This window comes from Schistocerca nitens, chromosome 12 (genome assembly GCF_023898315.1).
Source record: "Schistocerca nitens isolate TAMUIC-IGC-003100 chromosome 12, iqSchNite1.1, whole genome shotgun sequence".
In the NCBI taxonomy this organism is placed as follows: Eukaryota; Metazoa; Arthropoda; class Insecta; order Orthoptera; family Acrididae; genus Schistocerca; species Schistocerca nitens.
In genome coordinates, this window is record NC_064625.1 from 34,610,374 (window position 1) to 34,627,323 (window position 16,950).

Consider the following 16,950-nt stretch of genomic DNA (forward strand, 5'->3'; position numbering starts at 1 on the left):
TATTTCTATCGTTAGCTTCATAAACTGAGCTATTGATCTGAAGAGAGATATTAATGACAAATTTCACTTAGGAATAGGTATATTGGGAAGCAATTCTTTGAACACATATCTGGTGGACGTCCTACAGCTCGGGAAACAAGCTTGGCTTGATTAATTGTTCCAAAAACGACCCCATGTGAGATCACGTGATAAAAAGTAAATTAAGTTTTTAGCATTTTATTTTTATATTACCTCTGTCTGACAACAGTCACATCGAAAATTAAGATTTTTGTTTAGGCACTTCAGCAGTTCTGTGGTAAGTTGCTCTCAGATTATACTGATGCCCATAAGCTGAGGGATCTACAAGATCCAGGAAACAACACATGGCATGGAGATAATTGTGTTGAATGGTAACCGCTTGGCTGGTCTTGTAAATAACATATTTAGCGACCTGTTTCGTAGCCTAGGTGCTACATCATCACGTTGTATCTGTTACATTATGACACCAATGTTGCAACATGGAAAGAACCGATCATTCGTTATCTGTGAATATGTGGCACAATTAGTGAATCGTCAGGTAAGCAGAAAGCATGGGCCTACGATTCCTCAAGGGCGCCATGAATCCATAACAGACAACCAGTTATATTCGGCCTACTGTCGTTCGTTCCTGTCCATTTGCAACTTTAACGTCACGATTTAACAAATCTAAACTGATGATGTGGTTGTAGGCTATGAAACAGGTCGCTAAATGAGTTATTTACAAGATCTTATTTGTAAATTAAAGAGGGAGAGGGGAGGGGAAGAAAGGGAGTGAATCACTGCTGTCAGCTGCATAGGTTTACGTGGAATCGGCAGCGACGAATGAAAATGTGTACCACACCAGGATTCGAACCCGGGATCTCCTGTGTACTAGGCAGGTGCGTTAACCACTGCGCCATCCAGCGTTAGAGCAAATGCGCGCTCTATATCGTGGCCTATTCACACTCCCATCGAGAGCCACGCATTCATATAATTCATATAATTTACAAGATTAACCAAGCGGTTGATTCTCAAGATATCTACTTATGGATGCTGTCGTCTTTCATACAAGGTAGTGGGTAATAATTGAGTTGAAAGGTGCCCTGACATCATTGTAACAGTCGACACAGTGGTAAAAATACGAGGCATATTAAAAAACCAGCCATGCTACTTGGGACTGACACGTGATTTTTGTGGTATCTCTTCAGTGGTGACATATATGATCTCAGTACAAGGTATGAACCCTTGCAATACAGTAGCCACGATGGCATACATAATTTCTACTGGGCTACCCATCGTAGCTTGTGGTAACAGCTGTCACTGTTGGATAAACGTGCTCTGTGGGTTACGGCTGCAGTCCACTTTCCACGTACACTGAATCAGATTTAAACCCAGCGAGCGAGCTGACCTATCTACGAGGGTAATCCGAAAAGTAAGGTCTCCTATTTTTTTTATAAGTACAGAACTATGTGTGGCAGTTGGTCACACTGTTATGAAGAGTGCTTCACGCGCTGTGTGTAAACATGCGCACGCCGCGCTGAGGCGCTCAGTCTTGGCTTGGCAGCCGTTGAGAATGGAGCTCCCGTTGGATGTTACCGCCAAGCGCGAATTGCGGGCAGTTATTCGGTTTTTGAACGCAAAGGGCACTGCACTGATTGAAATCCATTGCCAATTGACGGAAGTGTACGGTGAGTCGTGCATGGATGTCAAAAATGTTCGTAAGTGGTGTAGAGAGTTTGCAGCTGGTCGGACCGAAATTCACGACGAACAAAGAGGCGCGAGACCGTCAGTTTCTGAGGAGACAGTGTTGAAGGTAGAGCAAAAGCATGCGTGAAGATCGGCGGATCACCCTGGATGATCTCTGCGCGTTGGTTCCTGAGGTTTCCCGAAGCACCGCTCACAGAATTTTAACGGAAACATTGAACTACCGGAAGGTGTGCGCAAGATGGGTGCCACGCATGCTGACTGAGGACCACATGCGGCAACGAGTTGATGCTTCCCGCGCATTTCTTCACCGCCTTGCAGCCTAACAGGACAACTTTCTGGACTCAATTGTCACGGGTGACGAAACCTAGGCATACCACTTTACACCTGAGACCAAGCAACAATCACGCCAGTGGTGGCATCCTTCTTCGCCAAAGCTGCGGAAATTCAAACAAACACAGTCTGCCGGTAAAGTCGTGACAACCGTTTTTTGGGATCGGAAAGGGGTATTATTGTTGGTCGACTTTATGCCCACTGGGACCACAATTAACGCTGACAGGTACTGTGAGACTCAGAACCGGAGGAATGTTGAGTAAGGGCGTACTCATTCTCCGTGACAACGCTCGCTCACACATCGCTCGGCAAACCGTTGCCCTCCTGCAACAGTTTCAGTGGACCATAATCGCCCACTCACGCTATAGTCCTGACTTGGCGCCCAGTGACTATAATCTGTTCGCTAGGTTAAAAGAACATTTGGCCGGAAAGCGATTCAGCTCCGACGACGAGGTGAAAGAAAGGTTCATAACTTTATGAACAGCATGGTGGCAAGCTGGTATGTCATCGGCATAGACATAAATGGTGATTATGTCGAAAAATAGCTAAATGTAAACTGATGTACACCATTGTAGAAATAAACAGGTCTATGTACTTATAAAAAAATAGATCTTACTTTTGGGATTACCCTCGTAGATGCGTGATGCCCTCTTGTTACGTATACTCGTCCACCATCCCTGTGAGGTTGGGCATTATCATCCATAAGATAGATCTGAGAGTCCACGTTTTTTGGGTCACCTGTCTCCTGACTAGTTTGATGCGACCTACCACAAATTCCCCTCCCGTGCCAACCTCATAGTCTCAGAATAGCACTTGCTCACTACGTCATGTTCCAATCTCTTCTCTTTCCCTACAGTTTATACCCTCTACAGCTTCCTCAAGTTCCACGGACGCTATTCCCTGATGCCTTCACACATGTTCTATCACCCTGCCTCTTCTTCTTATCAGTGTTTTTCTTATCTCCCTTTCTTCGCCGATTCTGCCGAGAACCTCCTATTCCTTATCTTATCGTTCCACCTAATTCTCAACATTCTTCTATAGCACCACATCTCAGACGCTTCGATTTCCTTTATTTTCTGGTTTTCCCACAATCCACGATTCTCTGTCACACAATGCCCAGCTCCAAACGTACATTCTTTGAAGTTTCTTTCTTAAATTTAGCTCGATGTTTCATATCAGTAGACTTCTTTTGGCCAGCAATGCCCTCTTTGTCTGTGTTACTCTGCTTTTTATGTCCTCCTTGCTTCGCCTGTTATGGGTTACTTCGCTCCCAAGGTAGCAGAATTCCTTAACTTCGTCTAATTCATGATCACCAATTTTTATATTAAGCTTCTACTATTCTTGTTTCTACTGCTTCTCATTACTTTCGTGTTTTTGCTATTTATTCCCAGTCCATATTCTGTATTCATTAAACTGTTCATTCCATTTAACAGATCCTGTAATTCTTCTACACTTTCACTGAGGATAGCAATATCATCAGTGAATCTTATCATTGATATCCTCAAACCCTGAATTTTGATCCCATTCCTGAACCTTCGTTCTATTTCTGCCATTGCTTCTTTCATATTCACACTGAATAGTACACTTTCTAATCAGAGCACTTAGTTCTTGATCTACTATTTCTCCTCTTAGTTCGTGTACATTAGGTATACTACCCGTCTTTCCCTGTAGTGGACACTAATGTTCCTGAGAATTTAGAACATCGTGCACCATTTTACATTGTTGAACGCTTTACCTAGGTTCACAAATCCTAGGTGATTATGACCCATGAATAAGGCGCAGGTAACTGTTGCAAAATGTCATCTCCTGTAAACCAAACGTCACTCTAGTCTTTAGAATCACTATAGTGGCATATGTGCTCCTAACATGACGCTGCTCAAGAAAAGGATATTGGCGCTGACGTATTGGTTCCTTTACACAGTCCTGCCAGGACTGAAACAATAACCAGGGTGGCGGCCAGATTAAAAGATGTCAGGAATCAGTCTCCAAGCTAAAGAGCGACTCATCAGTGGGCAGATAACACCATCCCATACTTTCTGGGTCCACTCATGGCAAACTAAAGAGTTGCCCAAAATATGATACCGTAGGAGATAGTACAGGTAAAAGTAAGCAAAGTAAACAATTCTTCACGTTTCATTGTCAGAGATAGTGGGGATTAATCTCATGGTGAAGATAACAGCATTCAGTTTCCGCACAATATCTTGAATGTGATAGTCCGAGAAAGCTTACTACCTCCCCTCAGTCTTAAGAATTTAAAATGGTCACCTTCATAGACAGTTTGACCACCTTTGGACAATATAATTTTGTTTTTACAAGAGTTATGTGTAAAAGTTGTGTGGATTGCGTCTGTGTTGCATCTGTTCTCCGAAAGCCACCTGCTAATTTACTGACTGCCCTAGCAGCTAGATAATTTGCATTGTATTACACATCTTTCCCAGTAGCAAATGTGTAATCTGCAAAGAGAAAAAGTTTTGAATGACGTGTCATGTTTAGCGGCATATCGTTGATATATATGAAAAGCAGTGGACCCAGAACGGTACCCTGTGGCACCGCCAACTTTTCATGGCCCCAGTCGGATTCTAATCTTTTCCTGATTGTGACACTGGAGAACAACATTTTTCTTCGTAGTTTTCATAGTGAATTATTGTCGAGATTTTTCCCTAATCACGTAACATTTAAATTGTGTATATAGTCATCTAAATATGAAAAAAATTTATTGTCCAAAGCTGTTAAAATAATTTCAAATCAGTCGACCAGTAATGGCTGGCACAGGCCACCCCCATATAGTTAAAATATATACTTTGGTTCAATCCAGTCACTGCAGAGATCATGTTGCTTCATCCAGATGTCTTTGTTGTGCTGGCCCAAATGGGCACACAATGGAGTGAGAACTATTATGCTTAAGAGATTACTGCCTACACGAACTACTTTGGTCACACTAAGCCATGAGGTACTGCAACTCAACGCAAGCCATGTGCCACTGTTAGGTCTGTATGTTTTTACCACGACATTCTTCTTACAGTTAATATGGAATGTTCCATTGATGTCATTAAATATTACTGGACATACAAATGAACTGTGACACTTTCAAATAAACAAAAGTACAGTATTCACTGTAATCAACTTAGGAAAACCACAGAGTACCTGGCAGCTGTGGTGCTCTAGTGGGTAGAGCACGCGACTCCGGCTCTGGTGATCTTGGGTTCAGACCTAGATAGGGTCAGGGCACTGTACCTGTGGTCTAGGGGTAGCGTCGTTGATTCATAATCAAAACGTCTTTGGTCCCGGGTACGATACCCGCCACTGCCTAAATTTTGATAATTAATCAGCATTGGCGGCCGAAGACTTCCGGCATAAGAAGTCAGCCTCATTCTGCCAACGGCCTTGTCAAAGAGGGCGGAGAGTGGATAGAGGTTCAGGGCACTCTCTTGTCCTAGGGGTGGGAAATTGCCCCTAAAGGCGGAAGAATCAGCAATGATCAACTACATGAGGATGCATAAGGCAATGGAAACCACTGCATTAAAGACACGTAACGTGTATCCACAGGACACGTGGCCCGTAATTCAAGAAGTGTCATGATGATCTCTCCATTGGCAAAAGATTCCGGAATAGTCCCCCATTCGGATCTCCGGGAGGGGACTGCCAAGGGGGAGGTTACCATGAGAAAAAGATTGAATAATCAACGAAAGGATAACGTTCTACGAGTCGGGGCGTGGAATGTCAGAAGCTTGAACGCGGTAGGGAAACTAGAAAATCTGAAAAGGGAAATGCAAAGGCTCAATCTAGATATAGTAGGGGTCAGTGAAGTGAAGTGGAAGGAAGACAAGGATTTCTGGTGAGATGAGTATCGGGTAATATCAACAGCAGCGGAAAATGGTATAACAGGTGTAGGATTCGTTATGTATAGGAAGGTAGGGCAGAGGGTGGGTTACTGTGAACAGTTCAGTGACAGCGTTGTTCTAATGAGAATCGACAGCAGACCAACACCGACAACGATAGTTCAGGTATACATGCTGACGTCGCAAGCTGAAGATGAACAGATAGAGAAAGTGTATGAGGATATTGAAAGGGTAATGCAGTATTTAAAGGGGGACGAAAATCTAATAGTCATGGGCGACTGGAATGCAGTTGTAGAGGAAGGAGTAGAAGAAAAGGTTACAGGAGAATATGGGCTTGGGACAAGGAATGAAAGAGGAGAAAGACTAATTGAGTTCTGTAACAAGTTTCAGCTAGTAATAGCGAATACCCTGTTCAAGAATCACAAGAGGAGGAGGTATACTTGGAAAAGGCCGGGAGATACGGGAAGATTTCAATCAGATTACATCATGGTCAGACAGAGATTCCGAAATCAGATACTGGATTGTAAGGCGTACCCAGGAGCAGATATAGACTCAGATCACAATATAGTAGTGATGAAGAGTAGGCTGAAGTTCAAGACATTAGTCAGCAAGAATCAATACGCAAAGAAGTGGGATACGGAATTACTAAGGAATGACGAGATACGTTTGAAGTTCTCTGACGCTATAGATACAGCAATAAGGAATAGCGCTATAGGCAGTACAGTTGAAGAGGAATGGACATCTCTAGAAAGGGCCATCACAGAAGTTGGGAAGGAAAACATAGGTACAAAGAAGGTAGCTGAGAAGAAACCATGGGTAACAGAAGAAATACTTCAATTGATTGATGAAAGGAGGAAGTACAAACATGTTCCGGGAAAATCAGGAATACAGAAATAAAAGTCGCTGCGGAATGAAATAAATAGGAAGTGCAGGGAAGCTAAGACGAAATGGCTGCAGGAAAAATGTGAAGACATCGAAAAAGATACGATTGTCGGAAGGACAGACTCGGCATACAGGAAAGTGAAAACAACCTTTGGTGACATTAAAAGCAACGGTGGTAACATTAAGAGTGCAACGGGAATTCCACTGTTAAATGCAGAGGAGAGAGCAGATAGGTGGAAAGAATACATTGAAAGCCTCTATGAGGGTGAAGATTTGTCTGATGTGATAGAAGAAGAAACAGGAGTCGATTTAGAAGAGATAGGGGATCCAGTATTAGAATCGGAATTTAAGAGAGCTTTGGAGGACTTACGGTCAAATAAGGCAGAAGGGATAGATAACATTCCATCAGAATTTCTAAAATCATTGGGGGAAGTGGTAACAAAACGACTATTCACGTTGGTGTGTAGAATATATGAGTCTGGCGATATACCATCTGACTTTCGGAAAAGCATCATCCACACAATTCCGAAGACGGCAAGAGCTGACAAGTGCGAGAATTATCGCACAATCAGCTTAACAGGTCATGCATCGAAGCTGATTACAAGAATAATATACAGAAGAATGGAAAAGAAAATTGAGAATGCGCTAGGTGACGATCAGTTTGGCTTTAGGAAAAGTAAAGGGATGAGAGAGGCAATTCTGACGTTACGGCTAATAATGGAAGCAAGGCTAAAGAAAAATCAAGACACTTTCATAGGATTTGTCGACCTGGAAAAAGCGTTCGACAATATAAAATGGTGCAAGCTGTTCGGGATTCTGAATAAAGGAGGGGTAAGCTATAGGGAGAGACGGGTCATATACAATATGTACAACAACCAAGAGGGAATAATAAGAGTGGACGATCAAGAACGTATTAAGAAGGGTGTAAGACAAGGCTGTAGCCTTTCGCCCCTACTGTTCAGTCTGTACATCGAGGAAGCAATGATGGAAATAAAAGAAAGGTTCAGGAGTGGAATTAAAATACAAGGTGAAAGGATATCAATGATACGATTCGCTGATGACACTGCTATCCTGAGTGAAAGTGAAGAAGAATTAAATGATCTGCTGAACGGAATGAACAGTCTAATGAGTACACAGTATGGTTTGAGAGTAAATCGGAGAAAGACGAAGGTAATGAGAAGTAGTAGAAATGAGAACAGCGAGAAACTTAACATCAGGATTGATAGTCACGAAGTCAATGAAGTTAAGGAATTCTGCTACCCTGGCAGTAAAATAACCAATGACGGACGGAGCAAGGAGGACATCAAAAGCAGACTCGCTGTGACAAAAAAGGCATTTCTGGCCAAGAGAAGTCTACTAAAATCAAATACCGGCCTTAATTTGAGGAAGAAATTTCTGAGGATGTACGTCTGGAGTACAGCATTGTATGGTAGTGAAACATGGACTGTAGGAAAACCCGAACAGAAGAGAATCGAAGCATTTGAGTTGTGGTGCTATAGACGAATGTTGAAAATTAGGTGGACTGATAAGGTAAGGAATGAGGAGGTTCTACGCAGAATCGGAGAGGAAAGGAATATGTGGAAAACACTGATAAGGAGAAGGGACAGGATAATAGGACATCTGCTAAGACATGAGGGAATGACTTAGATGGTACTAGAGGGAGCTGTAGAGGGAAAAAACTGTAGAGGAAGACAGAGATTGGAATACGTCAAGCAAATAAAAGGCAGGTGTGGCCCTGGGCTCACCACCTGATCCCTCCTAACAGAGAAGTACAGTTGTACTCTATACACAATCAGGGCAATAGCCAGCTCACGAGGTATGTGACTCGAGCAGACATTTACAGAGTACCTTAATGTGGATGGCCAAATTCGAATTTGGAACCTACTCCCTACATTGCCGAAGACGGCGCCTCACTTAGGTTGTGAACAAAAGTGTACAAGAGGGCAACAGGGAGAGCGTGTCGTAACGACGTCTCTCGTCTTTCCAGCGGAGCAGCTGGCCATAATCCTGCTGGACATGTTCTTCCCGAGCGCGACCGGCCTCACGTCTGCAGTGACCTGGGCCCTGATCTACGTGGCCCACCACCGGTCGGTGATGACGAGAGTGCAGCGGGAGCTGGACGCCGTGGTGGGCCGCGGCAGGGCGCCCAGCCTGGACGACAGGCCACAGTGAGTACGCCTTCTTCTTGGCCACTACGTCTGGTAGGTAAACGCTGCCAGGCAGTACCCAAATATGAATCAAAACATTCCACAGCCAACAAATATAGCATATGGTCTTAGCTTGCGACACGTTAATACCTAGGTGGAACATAAACTCCAGGTTAACTACCATGTTCCTAGCACACAAGCTAGTGTGGACTAGGTGGTTTTCCATTTGACATACACTACTGGCCATTAAAATTGCTACACCACGAAGATGACGTCCTACAGACGCGAAATTTAACCGACAGGAAGAAGGTGCTGCGATATGCAGATGATTAGGTTTTCAGAGCTTTCACACAAGGTTGGCGCCGGTGGCGACAACTACAACGTCCTGACATGAGGAAAGTTTCCAACCGATTTCTCATACACAAACAGCAGTTGACCGGCGTTCCCTGGGGAAACGTTGTTGTGATGCCTCGTGTAAGGAGGAGAAATGCGTACCATCACGTTTCGGACTTTGATAAAGGTCGGATTGTAGCCTATCGCGACTGTGGTTTATCGTATCGCGACATCGCTACTAGCGTTGGTCGAGATCCAATGACTGTTAGCAGAATATGGAATCGGTGGGTTCAGGAGGGTAATACGGAACGCCGTACTGGATCCCAACGGCCTCGTATCACTAGCAGTCGAGATGACAGGCATCTTATCCACATGGCTATAACGGATCGTACAGCCGTGTCTCGATCCCTGAGTCAACACATGGGGACGTTTGCGAGACCACAACCATCTGCACGAACAGTTCGACGACGTTTGCAGCAGCATGGACTATCAGCTCGGAGACCGTGGCTGCGGTTACCCTTGACGCTGCATCACAGACAGGAGCGCCTGCGATGGTGTACTCAACGACGAACCTGGGTGCACGAATGGCAAAACTTCATTTTTTCGGATGAATCCAGGTTCTGTTTACGGTATCACGGTGGTCGCATCCGTGTTTGCCGACATCGCGGTGGACCCACATTGGAAGCGTGTATTCGTCATCGCCATACTGGCGTACCACCCGGCGTGATGGTATGGGGTTCCATTGTTTACACGTCTTGGTCACCTCCTGTTAGCGTTGACGGCACTTTGAACAGTGAACGTTACATTTCAGATGTGTTACGACCCGTGGCTCTACCCTTCATTCGATCCCTGCGAAACCCTACATTTCAGCAGGTTAATGCACGTTCGCATGTTGCAGGTCCTGTACGGGCCTTTCTGGATACAGAAAATGTCCGACTGCTTCCCTGGTCAGCACATTCTCAAGATCTCTCACCAACTGAAAACGTCTGGTCAATGGTGGCCGAGCAACTGGCTCATCACAATACGCCAGTCCGTACTCTCGATGAACTGTGGTATCGTGTTGAAGCTGCATGGGCAGATATACCTGTAGACGCCATCCGAGCTCTGTTTGACTCAGTTTTCAGGAGTATCAAGGCCGTTATTACAGCCAAAGGTGTTTGTTCTGGGTACTGATTCCTCAGGATCTATGCACCCAAATTGCGTGAAAATATAATCACATGTCAGTTCTAGTATAATACATTTGCCCAATGGATACCCGTTTATCATCTGCATTTCTTCTTGGTGCAGCAATTTTAATGGCCAGTAGCGAATATGTGATTTGTCATAGTGTTCCCTTGTCATTTAGAGGGCCCGCACAACAGACAAGCAAGGTGGGCTGCCGACCTCCCTCAAGAGCTCATATCAAACCATCACCTGTGGATATAAACATTAACAGACTTTCTGCATAAACGTGGCAGTACTTCAGGAAAAGCCACATGACAGAGATCCACCAATTGGAACTAATGTGATTAGGTGTAGCACTCCGCAGAATCGGTGTTATAAGCACGCCGGCAGTGTCAGACTGGTGTGCGTACCTACAGCTAGGACATCACTGGCCAGTACCTGCACTGGCTGTAGCCTAGTAGACTCTCGCTGTAGCCTTCAGTAGAAAATTGTATTTTGTTGGGCGTAACGCCGCTTTGTAATTGTGTGGAGTAGTATTTTGGTTATTATTTTTTTCATTGCCTTATACTCTTATCTGGCTTTTGCCATTGCAAGAATTGCAGATGACAAACGGGGATTCATTGGACAAATATATTATACTAGAACCGACATGTGATTACATTTTCACGCAATTTGAGTGCATAGATCCTGAGAAATCAGTACCCAGAACAACCACCTCTGGCCGTAATAACAGCCTTGATACGCCTGGGCATTGAGTCAAACAGAGCTTGGAAGGTGTGCACAGGTACAGCTGCCCATGCAGCTTCAACACGATACCACAGTTAATCAAGAGTAGTGACTGGTGTATTGTGACGAACCAGTTGCTCGGCCACCATTGACCAGACGTTTTCAAATGGTGAGAGATCTGGAGAATGTGCTGGCCAGGGCAGCAGTCGAACATTTTCTGTAACCAGAAAGGCCCTTACAGGTCCTGCAACATGTGGTCGTGCATTATCCTGCTGAAATTTAGGGTTTCGCAGGGATCGAGTGAAGGGTAGAGCCACGGGTCATAACACATCTGAAATGTAACGTCCACTGTTCAAAGCGCCGTCAATGCGAATAATAGGTGACCGAGACGTGTAACCAATGGCACCCCATACCATCACGCCAGGTGATACGCCAGTATGGCGATGACGAATACACGCTTCCAATGTGCGTCCACCGCGACGTGGCCAAATACGGATGCGACCATCATGATGCTGTAAACAGAACCTGGATTCTCCCCAAAAAATGACGTTTTGCCATTCGTGCACCCAGGTGGGTAACCGCAGACATGGTCTCCGAGCTGATAGTCCATGTTGCTGCAAACGTCGTCGAACTGTTCGTGCAGATGGTTGTTGTCTTGCAAACGTCCCCATCTGTTGACGCAGGGATCGAGACGTGGCTGCACGATCCGTTACAGCCATGCGGATAAGATACCTGTCATCTCGAGTGCTAGTGATACGAGGCACTTGGGATCCAGCACGGGGTTCCGTATTACCCTCCTGAACCCACCAATTCCATATTGTGCTAACAGTCATTGGATCTCGACCAACGCGAACAGTAATGTCACGATACGATAAACCGCAATCGTGATAGGCTACAACCCGACCTTTATCATAGTGGGAAACGTGATGGTACGCATTTCTCCCCCTTACACGAGGCATCACAACAACGTTTCCCCAGGGAACGCCGGTCAACTGCTGTTTGTGTATGAGAAATCGCTTGGAAACTTTCCTCATGTCAGGCCGGCCGCGGTGGCCGTGCGGTTCTAGGCGCTCCGGTCCGAACTAATGACCTTAGAAGTTGAGTCCCATAGTGCTCAGAGCCATTTGAACCATTTGAGAATTTCTTGGAAGTTGGCAATGATTGGCCGTGGAAGATTTTGTGAACAGACGAAGGAAGCCCACTTCCATCTGACAGGATATGCCAATACACAGAATTGTCGAATATGGGCAATGGAAAATCCACACGCAATTCAACTCTCGCGTCCGTCGGCCGTCGTAATTTAATATATTATTTATTGGTAACATTGATTGCTCCCGACTTGCGTGGTGGGCCTTAATCAATATGATACTTCATTTTACCCCCCCTCCCCCCCCATGAACCACGGACCTTGCCGTTGGTGGGGAGGCTTGCGTGCCTCAGCGATACAGATGGCCGTACCGTAGGTGCAACCACAACGGAGGGGTATCTGTTGAGAGGCCAGACAAACGCGTGGTTCCTGAAGAGGGGCAGCAGCCTTTTCATTAGTTGCAGGGGCAACAGTCTGGATGATTGACTGATCTGGCCTTCTAACAATAACCAAAATAGACTTGCTGTTCTGGTACTGCGAACGGCTGAAAGCAAGGGGAAACTACAGCCGTAATTTTTCCCGAGGGCATGCAGCTTTACCGTATGATTAAATGATGATTGCGTCCTCTTGGGTAAAATATTACGGAGGTAAAATAGTCCCCCATTCGGATCTCCGGGCGGGGACTACGCAGCAGGACGTTGTTATAGGAGAAAGAAAACTGGCGTTCTACGGATCGGAGCGTGGAATGTCAGATCCCTTAATCGGGCAGGTAGGTTAGAAAATTTAAAAAGGGAAATGGATAGGTTAAAGTTAGATATAGTGGGAATTAGTGAAGTTCGGTGGCAGGAGGAACAAGACTTTTGGTCAGGTGAATACAGGGTTATAAATACAAAATCAAATAGGGGTAATGCAGGAGTAGGTTTAATAATGAATAAAAAAAATAGGAGTACGGGTAAGCTACTACCAACAGCATAGTGAACGCATTATTGTGGCCAAGATAGACACGAAGCCCACGCCTACTACAGTAGTACAAGTTTATATGCCAACTAGCTCTGCAGATGACGAAGAAATTGATGAAATGTATGAGGAGATAAAAGAAATTATTCAAATAGTGAAGGGAGACGAAAATTTAATAGTCATGGGTGACTGGAATACAAGCGTAGGAAAAGGGAGAGAAGGAAACATAGTAGGTGAATATGGATTGGGGCTAAGAAATGAAAGAGGAAGCCGTCTGGTAGAATTTTGCGCAGAGCATAACTTAATCATAGCTAACACTTGGTTCAAGAATCATAAAAGAAGGTTGTATACCTGGAAGAATCCTGGAGATACTAATAGGTATCAGATAGATTATACAATAGTAATACAGAGATTTAGGAACCAGGTTTTAAATTGTAAGACATTTCCAGGGGCAGATGTGGACTCTGACCACAATCTATTGGTTATGAACTGTAGATTAAAACTGAAGAAACTGCAAAAAAGGTGGGAATTTAAGGAGATGGGACCTGGATAAACTGAAAGAACCAGAGGTTGTACAGAGTTTCAGGGAGAGCATAAGGGAACAATTGACTGGAATGGGGGAAAGAAATACAGTAGAAGAAGAATGGGTAGCTTTGAGGAATGAAATAGTGAAGGCGGCAGAGGATCAAGTAGGTAAAAAGACGAGGGCTAGTAGAAATCCTTGGGTAACAGAAGAGATACTGACTTTATTTGATGAAAGAAGAAAATACAAAAATGCAGTAAGTGAACCAGACAAAAAGGAATACAAACGTTTCAAAAATGAGATTGACAGAAAGTGTAAAATGGCTAAGCAGGGATGGCTAGAGGACAAATGTAAGGATGTAGAGGCTTATCTCACGAGGGGTAAGATAGATACTGCCTACAGGAAAATTAAAGAGACCTTTAGAAAAAAGAGATTCAGTATTTTTTAACTTGTATGAATATCAAGAGCTCAGATGGAAACCCAGTTCTAAGCAAAGAAGGGAAAGCAGAAAGGTGGAAGGAGTATATAGAGGGTCTATACAAGAGCGATGTACTTGAGGACAATATTATGGATATGGAAGAGGATGTAGATGAAGATGAAATGGGAGATACGTTACTGCGTGAAGAGTTTGACAGAGCACTGAAAGACCTGAGTCGAAACAAGGCCCCCGGAGTAGACAACATTCCATTAGAACTACTGACAGCCTTGGGAGAGCCAGTCCTGACAAAACTCTACCATCTGGTGAACAAGATGTATGAGACAGGCGAAATACCCTCAGACTTCAAGAAGAATATAATAATTCCAATCCCAAAGAAAGCAGGTGTTGACAGATGTGAAAATTACCGAACTATCAGTTTAATAAGTCACGGCTGCAAAACACTAACGCGAATTCTTTACAGACGAATGGAAAAACTGATAGAAGCCAACCTCGGGGAAGATCAGTTTGGATTCCGTAGCAATGTTGGAACACGTGAGGCAATACTGACCCTACGACTTATCTTAGAAGAAAGATTAAGGAAAGGCAAACCTACGTTTCTAGCATTTGTAGACTTAGAGAAATCTTTTGACAATGTTGATTGGAATACTCTCTTTCAAATTCTGAAGGTGGCAGGGGTAAAATAAAGGGAGCGAAAGGCTATTTACAATTTGTATAGAAAGTAGATGGCAGTTATAAGAGTCGAGGGGTATGAAAGTGAAGCAGTGGTTGGGAAGGGAGTGAGACAGGGTTATAGCCTATCCCCGATGTTATTCAATCTGTATATTGAGCAAGCAGTAAAGGAAACAAAAAAAAAATAGTTCGGGTAGGCATTAAAATCCATGGAGAAGAAATAAAAACTTTGAGGTTCGCCGATGACACTGTAGTTCTGTCAGCAAAGGACTTGGAAGAGCAGTTGAACGGAATGGACAGTGTATTGAAAGGAGGGTATAAGATGAACATCAACAAAAGCAAAACGATGATAATGGAATGTAGTCGAATTAAGTCGCGTGGTGCTGAGGGAATTGGATTAGGAAATGAGACACTTAAAGTAGTAAAGGAGTTTTGCTATTTGGGGAGCAAAATAACTGATGATGGTCGAAGTAGAGAGGATATAAAATGTAGACTGGCAATGGCAAGGATAGCGTTTCTGAAGAAGAAAAATTTGTTAACATCGAGTGTAGATTTAAGTGTCAGGAAGTCGTTTCTGAAAGTATTTGTATGGAGTGTAGCCATGTATGGAAGTGAAACGTGGACGATAAATAGTTTAGACAAGAAGAGAATAGAAGCTTTCGAAATGTGGTGCTACAGAAGAATGCTGAAGATTAGATGGGTAGATCACATAACTAATGAGGAGGTGTTGAATAGGATTGGGAGAAGAGAAGTTTGTGGCACAACTTGACCAGAAGAAGGGATCGGTTGGTAGGACATGTTCTGAGGCATCAAGGGATCACCAATTTAGTATTGGAGGGCAGCGTGGAGGGTAAAAATCGTAGAGGGAGACCAAGAGATGAATAAACTAAGCAGATTCATAAGGATGTGGGCTGCAGTAGGTACTGGGAGATGAAGAAGCTTGCACAGGATAGAGTAGCATGGAGGGCTGCATCAAACCAGTCTCAGGACTGAAGACCACAACAACTTCATTTTAATTTTGATTTACAATTAAACGCTGTTGTGAAGTTCTCTTTTTTTTAACAATATTGATCTACAGTGGAAATAGACTCGTTGAATCTTAAAACATGAGTATATAAGTTGAACAATTGGGTAAGCTTTTCATATTAATTTCCTCGGCTAGTCAGTTCACTTTAAGGCAAAAAATCTTTAGTTATTAATTACAATTGCGGCCCACACACGCGCGAGATTATTTCTTCTTACCTCCGTTAACCATTGCATTGTAGTCGGCGTCCTGGCTCTGGCTCTCGGCTATGGCACTGAAAATAAGAATCTTAAAGCTACGTATTTCTGCAACTTCGTGCGGCTGTGGAGAAAAATGAATATTATGTTAATAGCTGGCGAGTTTTTCGCTTCCGCTAATTTTTATAAGTTAATATCGCCACGTAATGGCGTCGTTGGCTGCATCGGCCGCTGCGATTGTTGCACTGTAAATTACTGGAATGGAGGTTAATTAAAGGAAGGCGGACATGAAATCTGGATCACCTCTTACAAATTAAAAGTGCACAATAATATTAAATCAATATATGATCTGCTTAATTAGTACAAATATGCTTACATCTGCCAGCACTCGCAAGATGTCCGTCTACACAATTAAGACAAGAGAAGAAGTGAAGACGACTAAAAAATTAACAAAAGAGCGTATCTTGTCGTCTCTTTAGATCATTTTGTTATATTTCTTTGCCCTCGAAACTTACACAGGGAAATTATTATTTTACGGGTACATGAGAAAAACGTATATTATTAAATTTTTAAATGTCTCTTCTTTATAAATACTGTTTTTTAAGTCTTTTCTTATTATTTCGCTGGGGACGCTATACAACCAGTACCACTTTATCCTGAAAAGATCGCTGTGTGGTGCGGGTTTACGGCATCATTTATCATAAGGTCATATTTTTTTGGAAGAGACAGGTGCTTTCGGTCCTGTTACCTGTACCTTCACGGGTAAGCGCTATGGGTGTCTTCTGCGCAACCTCGTCATTTCCAGCTCTCCAACAGCGTGGGTGTGTGGATGGGATCATTTTTATGCAAGATGGAGCACCTTCACACATTGTAAAGCCAGTTAAGCACCTGCTGAAGGGCCATTTCGAAATGCTAGAATTATCAGCTAC

At 43.7% G+C, this 16,950-nt stretch overlaps 1 protein-coding gene across 1 annotated transcript in view; it reads left to right on the top strand.

Annotated features, from left to right (window-relative positions):
- The window catches only part of LOC126215161 (probable cytochrome P450 304a1), a 130,464-nt gene that overhangs the window by 64,104 nt on the left and 49,410 nt on the right, over positions 1 to 16,950 (top strand). The window contains exon 6 of the mRNA XM_049941831.1: positions 8,743 to 8,923. Within this exon, the coding sequence (XP_049797788.1) occupies positions 8,743 to 8,923 (181 nt within the window). The remainder of the gene's footprint in view (positions 1 to 8,742; positions 8,924 to 16,950) is intronic.